This window comes from Acanthisitta chloris, unplaced genomic scaffold, assembly GCF_000695815.1.
Source record: "Acanthisitta chloris isolate BGI_N310 unplaced genomic scaffold, ASM69581v1 scaffold2119, whole genome shotgun sequence".
NCBI classification, from domain to species: Eukaryota; Metazoa; Chordata; class Aves; order Passeriformes; family Acanthisittidae; genus Acanthisitta; species Acanthisitta chloris.
The window spans coordinates 9,011-18,914 of NW_008691779.1; the positions used below are offsets into that span (position 1 = coordinate 9,011).

The 9,904-nt window shown below is 51.8% G+C and overlaps 2 protein-coding genes across 2 annotated transcripts in view; both read right to left on the reverse strand.

The window, feature by feature from the left end:
* LOC103809505 (olfactory receptor 4K15-like) overlaps positions 1 to 9,079 on the reverse strand; it is a gene marked incomplete at its 3' end in the record, with an annotated part of 11,819 nt that extends 2,740 nt beyond the window's left edge. Inside the window, 2 exon segments of the mRNA XM_009082340.1 lie at positions 7,858 to 7,984; positions 9,018 to 9,079. Coding sequence (XP_009080588.1) covers positions 7,858 to 7,984; positions 9,018 to 9,079 — 189 coding nt within the window.
* Positions 9,080 to 9,160: 81 nt separating this feature from the next.
* The window catches only part of LCNL1 (lipocalin-like 1), a 2,675-nt gene continuing 1,931 nt past the window's right edge, over positions 9,161 to 9,904 (reverse strand). Inside the window, exons 5-6 of the mRNA XM_009082341.1 lie at positions 9,431 to 9,543; positions 9,161 to 9,186 (exon numbers count right to left, since the gene is read on the reverse strand). Of these exons, the coding sequence (XP_009080589.1) occupies positions 9,161 to 9,186; positions 9,431 to 9,543 (139 nt within the window). The remainder of the gene's footprint in view (positions 9,187 to 9,430; positions 9,544 to 9,904) is intronic.

Below are 9,904 nucleotides of genomic sequence, written 5' to 3' on the forward strand. Positions count from 1 at the left end.
AGCCTGAAAATCAGTAAGCAAAGTCTGCACTGGAAGATGAAGGAGTGCAGGGAGCCCGTGAGAACTGCTTGTAGTGTTATATGGAATCAATATATGTTGGGCCCAGATGATCTGTAAGGTCCATTCCAAACCCTAAAAATTCTATGATTCTATGACAGGCAGCTCTCAGTTCAGTGCCCTGGAAGTCAGACATCGCCTGCTCCCAGTGTTTGAGGAGGACAATGACAATCTATGGCTGGTGACATGAGAGCACCGAGACAGCAGCAGCAAGGAGGGAGGAGAGTCTTCAGAGGGTCACTGAGAGTGGGGACTGTGGCTGCGCCTGGATTCTGGAAGAATGGACAGTGCTTGTCCAGCAGTGAGAGTGCAAAGCATCTTTGTTTTCGGGGAGAAGAGGAATCCAATCCCAGGTGTTTGCAAGGCATCAGGGGAAAGAAAGAGTAGGAAAACTAGGTGGGCGCAGGAGCTCTGGAAGTGTGGAGCAGTCTGCCTGCCTGCAGGATCCTCAGCTGGAGAGCCAGTGGTCCAGTCAGCCCAGGGGAGTCTTGAGCCAGGAGTGTGGCACAGGATACCAAACTGGCCATGGGGACAGTGGAAAAGGTTCCAGTCTGTGTGGGAAAATACTGATCCTGTGGTACATTAGTGAGACCTTGCCAGGTGCTGCACAGGGAACCCACTCAAGGAGAATGAAGCTGAGCCAGGTTGCCAGGGTGCCTGGAGAGGGGAGAGTCCACTGGAGAAGACAAGGTGCAATGTGGTCTGCCCAGCAAAGTGAAGTCCACCAGGGAGATGGGTGCAGCACTGGACAGGAGAGCCCTTTGCTCAAGCACACTGCTATGGGCAACCCTGGCAGGGGCAAACCTGCAAGAGCTAGCAGCAGAAACCCAATGCTGAAAGTTGTTTTAATCCAGGAATCATCTCCTTAGACCTAATGCACCAGAATGCAAAAAGTGCTCACTTCTTGGGGCAAAGGCAGGAGTGCTTTGGGTTCCTAAATCTCTTTGTCATCACTGAAAACTTTTCCCTTTACCTAAAGTAAACCTGTTCCAAATATAACTTGGTGTCCACAGAGCCTTTGCATTGGTTTAATGAGGCAGAGGTAGAAAACTACATGGCTGAGTCACCTGGAAGATGTAACACAGACAGACCCAGGACAAGACCCCTGGGGAGGGCATCCACCCCCCACTCCCTCCCTGTCCCCTGTGACCTCTCCAGAACTGGGGGCATACCAAGGATCTGGTGGTCCTCAGGACGTCACCACAGTCTGGGCTACCAGAAAACCAGCTTGGCTTCTCTGGCACCAGTAGCTTTACTGGCAGGTGGAGGGTGCAGAGGGATGAGGCACAACAGACCATGCGTCTCCTGCCAGCAGAGTTCCCCAGCCCACCAGCCAGGCAGGAGGGGACGTCAGAGGCTCTGTGTGACCAGGATGCAAGTGGCATCTTCACTTCATTTTCCAATAACTGTAGGGGTTTGCAATTACATCTGCTGATCTGATAGTCATTAGGGGATGATCAGCCAGTCATTGGCAGGGGCTGTTTGCCTTTCTGCTAATTAAATTGCATTTGATTTGCAATCAAATCTAATATGAGTCAAGTGAGCTTGAGGTAGGCTCAAGTGAAGCATAGGCCAATTCCACAGCCTCTCTGTGCATGTGCATCCCCAGATCACTGCTGGGAGCCAGGCTGTGGCACAGGTGGATGAGGGACACATCTGCAGGTGGGCAGTGCCATGTTTGTGGTAGGAGCAGGACTTCTGCCATGCTGCCTGCAGGGGAGCTGTGAGGCTGTGAACTCTGGGACACATGCCAGGTATCCCAGTGCTCCCCGTGAACTCTGGGAAGTGTGCCAGGTACCTCAATGCTCCTCTGGCTGCCAGGCCATGAGAGGCACAGCAAGGACACACGTCTGCAGGTCATGGGAGAGGGGGGCAGAGCAGAGCCCCCAGCATGGGACTGACTCCTCCTCTCCTCCATCCTACAGCTCTCCTGCCCTCAAGCACTCATCCCACCCAGGTGTCAGAGGCAGCAGTGACTGCACAGCTTATCTAGACAAGACGTTTCCTCTCTCCACAACAGGTGTGTCTGGCAGCACCAGCAGTCTGGGACATTAGAGTGATTTTTATATACTCCTGGGTGTATATTTAACAGGGAAAGGCTCTGCTGGGCTGGCACCCACCAGATCCCATGGCCAGTGGCACTTGGGGACCTCTGTGGTCTCACTCTGCATCATCCAGGGCAGATGGACAAGCCCTGATGACTGCGCATCAATGGAGTGACTCCTGCTCTGGTGACCATACCACTAGCTGATGGCAGTGGCGTTGACACTTGTCACATGCAAAGGGACATCCAGGAGGCTCTAACACATGGCTGCTCCAGGCAAATTCATTAGGCATCCATGGGCTCAGGTTTTTGAGGGGTGGCCAAGACCCCACAGGTCCTGAGCAACAAGTAGGACCTGGCTCAGGCATCAAAATCAAAGCACCATTCTCTGCTAGCCAGTGCTGCACTTAGAACCAGAGATGATCCCATACAGTCACATTTTATTTTTAAAAGGGGAAAAAATGAAAAGTCAAGAGGATTAACTATCACATAAGGCACAAAGATTGTCTGGAAAGACCAGCTTAGCTTCCCTCTGAGCACTTAAGCTGATATTAGCAAATGCAAACCCTAAACAACAGAGCCTAAATGGAAGCCAGCACAATTACAGAAGCTTAAAGAAGCTGGTTAGAAATAGCATAAATATGCTATAAATTGCTGAAGGCAAGGACAATGAAGACCAACAACGAAGACACCAGAATTTGGCACCTTGCTCATCTACTCTGAGGAACGACATCTGTGCCTAGGTATATTTCTCTCTTCAAAGGCTCTGGGAGCAGGAATTTAACACTAGAATGGGTTTGAAGGTAGCCAGTCAAATTCACAGGGAGTATTCAAAGAAAATAAACTGATAGTAAAGTGAAGAAACTCTGCATCCACCTTGGCCAAGCAGGAGCTTTGGTGGATCCCAGGATGGACAATCTCTGCAAATGCTCGAAAAGTTCTGTCCTACCAGTGCAGAAGGACAAAGAATAAGAAGGAGGAGATGATGTTTCCAGTCAAAGTAAGCCAGGCATGAAACTCAAACATCACTGCAGTGTGCCACCTGCTGCTTACACTCCCTTTGGTGCCTCTAGTTTTCTCCAGACAACCAGAAGAAGTGAATATGTTGGACTCTGGAGGGGCTCTTGGGCGTAAAGAGATGACAGATGAGTAAATCTCTGCAGTGTGGGAGATACTCACAAAAGCTGTAATAAATGGCAGACTTGGTGTATGACTGGGCAAACTACATCACAGGAGAGACAAAGTCCAACTCTTGCACAGGAAAATCACACCTCAGAAATACATCTTCTGGAGGAGTCAACAAGGTATTGGCTAGTTATAAGCCAGTAACAAGGCTAGTTTGCTGAGCTGTAACAGCTGTGCCCTGCTGGAGCACTTCCAGAAACAGGTGGTCGAGCTGCAAGAGACAGACAGAAGGCTGAGAGATATCAGGGAGGTTGAGAAGGAGTTGGATAGCTGGTTTCAAGCCCCTATGGTGGGGGAACTATACTCTTGAAAGGGGGCCAAAAACTGTCACCCTGGCACACATGGAAGGGGTGGGGCAATAACAAAGGGGCTTGGGAAGTAGTAGAAAGAAAAATCAATATAAGGAAGAGGAAAGGAACTAATAAAAGGAAGGGTCTTCCTTCAAATCCAGACATTCCCACCCAACTGGACGTCCCTATCCAGAACAGCTTTGCAGCCCTGCAGGCTAATGAGGCAACACCCAAAATGCTGGAAAAACATCCAGAGATAATAGGAGTAACCCAACCTGCACCAGATATAAAGAAATGAATTACTTGTTCAAGCAAGAAAAGGCAGTGGATTATAGTAGTGGGTGAGTTCACTTTAAAGGGCACAGAGACACTCACCTGTTGGCCTGGCAAGGCTTTGAGGGAGGTGTGTTGCCTTCCAGGAGTCTGGATTGGGGACGTTACTGAGCAGCTGCCAAGCCTAGTCAAACCCACAGATTATTAGCCACTATTAGTGTTCTATGTGGGAGCCAGTGATATAGCCAGCAGCAGCCTGGGGAGCATTAAGAGGGACTACAAAGCCCTGGCAGATATGGCAAAGGACTCTGTAGCTCAAGCAGTTTTTTTGTCAGTTCTCCAGGTCAAAGGTGAGAGACTTGAAATGGCCAACTGAACATGGCAGGTCAACAAATGGTTAGAGCAACAGTGCCACAGCCAGGGGTTTGGTTGCTCAGACCACGGGTTCACTTTGGCAAGCCTAGGCTGATGGGGTCCATCTGACAAAAAAAGGAAAATGTGTCCTCTGTGGTCAGCTCAGGTGCCTGTACACAAACACACACCGTGTGGGGAACAAACAAGAGGAACTAGACACGTGCACATGTCTGTGTGGGTATGACGTGACTGACATCACAGAGACATGGTTGGGTGGCTCCTACGATTGCAACGGTGGAATGGAAGGTTTCAGGCTTTTCAGGAAAGAGGCTGGGGAGATGAGGAGGGGGTGTAGCTCTCCATGTCAATGACCAACTGGAGAGTATGGAACTGCCTGGGGAAGGATGAGGAGCTAACCCAGAGCTTGTGGGTCAAGGTTAAGGGGAGAGCAGGGACAGGGGACATTATAGTGGGAGTCTGCTCCAGGACACCTGATCAGGAGGATAGTGTGGAGTGACAGTGGATGAGAAGTTCACCATGAGCCAGCAGTGTGCACTAGCAGCCCAGAAAGCCAACCGAATCCTGGGCGGCATCAAAACGTGTGGCTAGCAGGTGAAAAGAGGTGATTCTCCCCCTCTGCTCTCATGAGACCCACCTGGAATACTGCACACAGTTCTGTTGCCCTCAACATAAGAAGGGCATAGAACTGTTGGAGCAAGTCCAGAGGAGGCCACAAGGTTGATAAGAGGACTGGAGCATCTGCCCTAAGAACACAGTCTGAGGAAGTTAGGGCTGTTCAGCCTGGAAAAGAGAAGACCGCGTGGAGACCTCAGAGCAACTTTTCAATATCTGAAGGGCCTACAAGGAGTCGGAGAAGGACTCTTCGTTAGGAATTGCAATGATGGGACAAGGGGAAATGGGTTCAAACTGAAGGAGGGAAAGTCTAGGCTGGATGTGAGAAAAGGGTTTTTTATTGAAAGAATGCTGAGACACTGGCACAGGTTGCCCAGGGATGTGGTGGCTGCCCTGACCCTGGTGGTGTTCAAGGCCAGGCTGGATGAGCCTTGAGCAACCTGATCTAGTGAGGAGGTGTCCCTGCCCAGGGCAGGGGGGTTGAGACTAGATGATCGGTAAGGTCTATTCCAACCCCTAAATTCTATGCTTCTGTGAGTCTATGACAACACGACAGGGCACAGGCAACTCCAGAGGTTACTCAAATTTGTCAATGACAACTTCCTTACACAAGTGACTGAGGAGCCAACAAGAAGAGGTGCCATGCTGGACCTTGTCCTCACCAACGGGGAGGAGGTGGTGGGGGATGTAGTGCTCCAAGGCAGCCTTGGCTACAGTGACCACGAGATGGTGACAGTGTTCAAAGCTAGGTTGGATAAAGACTTGAGCAACCTGCTCTGGTGGGAGGTGTCCCTGCCCAGGGCAGGGGTTGGGGCTGGATGATCTCTAAGGTCCATTACAACCCCTTAACACACGATGATTCTATATGGGGGCTGGACATCCCCCGGTCAGCTGGGAAGGGTCTTTATCAAAGCTTGCAGGAGACAAGCTGCCACAGGCTAGGGAGGAAGGTCTCACTGGAGTAAACCACAGAATAGTTCAGGCTAGAAGGGACCACTGGAGGCCCTCCAGTTTGAGCTCCCTCCTCAAGCAGGGTGCCCTGGAGCTGTCACTCAGGATTGTGTCCAGATGGGTTTGGAGTATCTCCAGAGGTGACTCAGAAACTTGTCTGGGCAGCCTGTCCCAGTGCTTGGTCACACACACAGTAAAGAGGTAAAGAGTGGCTGGGAGAGAGAGAAAAGGAGGAAGGCCACAGGGGGCTCACTGTGCTGGGTGACCGATGTCTTGTATAACATCTCATTCATGTGCATCAGGTGCCAAAGGGGCATGAGGAGACGTTAGGAGAAGATTAGGGAACAGGATGAGGCACCATGTAAATCTCAGCTGTGCACCCCTGTGGAGACAATGTATTTAGCAGAAAATGGACACCCTATGAACCAGCCACGTGGGGAGATAAATTAAACACGTACAAGGCCCGGAGATGCATACCAAACATGAAAGGAGGATGAAAACAAACTCTGCAAGGATAAGATAAAGGGAGCAGAAGAGCAACAACATCTGCGAAGGGAGGACTGAGCAGGACTATTATCCAACCTAACTTTTAACTCTTAGAGGCATATGAACAAAGGCTTTATCCAATCATTACATGCGTGATTGCATGCACAGGGAGAAACACTGTATGTTAGGGACAGTAGAATAGTAGTAAAGTGGCTTCAGTGTAATTCACATTGAATCATCTGGAGTCTGTTTCTCTCTCTGCACTCCTCCCAATTTTCAGTGAGGTAGAAGTCCAGGTCTGGCCACTCAGCTGCAGCAGAGACATGGTCTGAACAGGAGAGGGAGAGGGAAAGGTGAGAGGAGCAGCTGGGAGGACAAGGAGGCTTGTCAAAGATCTAGAACAGCATGAGGAGCACAAATAGAGCACATGGTCTCACATCCCCAGCAGTGAGTTTCCAAACTGCTCCTCAGCCATCAAAGGCTGGCCCAGCACCTCCCTTGCCTGAACACCCCTCTGCTCTCTCCGTCAGTGTTTAAGACCCTACTGCCTGGGCTGATACCCACTGCACCAAACTCTCTTGCCAGCCATCCCCTTGGTGTGCTCCCACAGCTCCTGACCAAGAAGCTAAAGATGGAACCACCAGAACAAGCAAAAGGGAGAACAGACTTAGGTGGTGAAGCTCCTCACTGCAGTGTGCCACCAGTGCTGAGTGAGTGTCTCACCCCAGGAAGCCTTTAGAAACATTCAGGGAAGAAAAGTCCCATGTTATCAGATATACAATGACATCTGGCTGGGTTTGCTGGGGAGATAAAGGAGCATTGAAGGAGCAGTGGGACAGGGACAGCCTTGATGGGAGGGCTGAGAGGCTGTGGAGGGCTGCATGGGGACCCACCACCTGCTCTTCATGGAGAGGACACACGCAGACAAGATCTGAAATGTCATCCTGTGTGCTCTGGGAAAAAATAGACAAAAGGAGGAGTAGAAAGTGCCAGTGGCAAAGAGAAATGATCTCATGGCTGTTTGGCAGGGAGATGCCTGCACGTGCCAAGAAGGAAACGCTTGGCTGGAACACACTGTGGAGACACTGGGACTCCCTGTCACACAGAGCCCGTGGTGAAGGGCGTTACTGGCAGCAGGTTGTTTTAATCTGCATCAGCACATGTCCTGAAAACAAGCCTAGAGGCAAATCTGTGTGTGGGCTGGGTTCTCCCAGCAGTGCAGCAAATGCTAAACTGTTCCAGTCCAAACTGCTGGGGAAAATCCCTTCTGAGAACACCGGGTTCTTTGGAAAGAAGGTGGACTGGGTTGGGAAGTCCCAGTGAGATCCCTTGCCTTGCTGCTGCTGGGGTGCATCCAGCTCTTGTGATTCTCAAGGTCAGGAGAGGCAGTTTCCCAAATGTATTTTCCTGGTCTGTGGGAGGAGGAACCATAAAATGGTTTGGGTTGGCAGGATCTTAAAGCTCATGTTCCACCTCCTGCCATGGGCAGGGACACCTTCCACTAGACTAGATTGCTCCATGCCCTTGTCCAACCTGGCCTCGAACACTTCCAGGGATGGGGCAGCCACAGCCTCTCTAGGCAACCACGTCCACCACCACCAGATATTCCAGCTCCAGCAGGGTCTTTCCCTGTGCAGTGCCCAAGGCATAAACCACGAGCAGCTCTCCAGGTTTGGGTCTACAGGATTCAGACACCCACTTTCCACCAGGCCTGCAGCACCATAAGGTTGAGAGGTCCCAAATCTGAGCCTTGCTCTGCCTTGGTTCAGCTTGAGCTGATGGATGAATTCCTGGGGAGCAGAGGGCTGCAGTCACATCAGGGTGAGTGGAGGGAAGGTGTTGGATGGTAAGGGTGGGTGCAACCCTCCCAACTCCGAGCTCACTCTCTGTGGCCTTTCCCCATGCAGCCCCTCAATTCCCACAGGCTTTCCAGCCTCATTGCACCCCTTGCCTCACCTCTGCCTGGCCTGGTCCTGCCCCATGGCAGCCACCTAGGAGGGAAAATCTTGTGGGTTCTGAAACCACCCTCATTTGAATGAGCTCAGCCCAGGACTGACCCTGGCTGCTCACCACCCAGAGCTCCCAGGAGAACAACAGGACAGACCACACCTGTCAGCACCCTAGATTCTCCCTAGACAGCTACACCAAGATCTGGAGTGAGTTTCTGTTTATTTGGCAAAAAGTAGGGACTGTGTGCTGGAGAAGCAGAAGATGCGTCAGTCTTGACCACAAAGCTCAGAAGAGGGATGGTGAAAGAGCAGCCTGGAGCTGCAGAGAATGGTCTTGCATTGCTTGGCAGGAGCATCCATGAGCCAGCTCACATCTCCTGGAAAACAGTTGGAAGAGGAGGACTGAGTGAGTGAGGCAAGGAGTCCAGGAGTCCGACAGAGTGGCCATGCAGGGCTCTCTGTCAGGATCAGTGCATCCTGCTCCAGTTTTCCCCAGCTCTGCAGGGTGAGTTTTCTCCAGCAATGGATTCCCAGTTAACACCTACAGCTGTGTGTATCCATGTGGTGGGAAAGCACATGCCAGGGCGGGCCAACATGGTTAGACACCAACCCACTCTGGCCAGGTTTGCTGGTCCACAAGCCCAAGATCCCTTTGGCAGGAGCTGGGATCCCAGTCCCCACTGCTGGAGAGGCTTTGCAGCTGGTTCTCCACTGGTTCACGTGCCCTTGCTCAGGGCTGGGCACTGCTCCCTGGAGTTCCTCACTGCAAAGCAGCACCCAAGGGAATGGCTCTACCTGGGTGTGAGCGCCACCACAGATTCAAACAGCTCAACCCCAGTGGAATTCCAAGAGGTCATGGTGGCCCTTGCTGAGGCACCAAGGGGGACAGTTTCCAGCTGAGGACATTGCAAACACAGTGTCACACTGTGGCAACTCACCTACTGCTCATCAAGGCGGCACTCCCCTGTGAAAGGAAAGAGAAAGCCTGAGTACAGGGCTGTGGTCTGACTAGTCCTATTTAGCACCCAAAATAGACAACCCAGAATGAACTTGAGCAAGGAGAAAGCCATGATGTGCCAAGGCAGAGTGCCTCTAGCTGCCAGCACTCTCTCCTGCCAGCTCAGACCACAAAGTGGTTGCAGTGATGGGCTGAGCTGGTCCCTGCTGGCATGTCCCAGCTCTCTGTATCAATTCTGGGCAGTGCTCACCCTGCCTGGGGAGTATCCAGGTCATCTCGTCGGTGAAGCCTTTCACCTTGGCAAATCTCTTGAACAGTGCTCTGATTTTGGGTGTCACCCACTGGGATCTGCCTAAAGACAAAGAAAGACATGAGTTAGCTCCAGGCTGTGCCTGTCTCTGCACTTCCTGGGCAGTGTGTGCCCAGGTGAGGGCAGGATGGATGGCACCTCCCCAGGAAAAGGCCGTTGGCACTGGTGGAGGTCCTGGAGAGCACTGGTGGTCAGACACATGAGACACCCCACCCAGGGAATGAGATGAGGCAGAGGTCCTGTCACCAGCACAGTGACTTCTCTCTTGGTTCCTGTCCCCATTTCTGCCCCCCCTGCAGCAAGACCCCCACTCTTCACCCCATGTCACGAAGTGACTTACCCAAGGCCATGGACTCCCAGCACAGTGCAGTACCTGTACCCCAGTCTCCCCTGCCACTCCACACCAAGGGGACC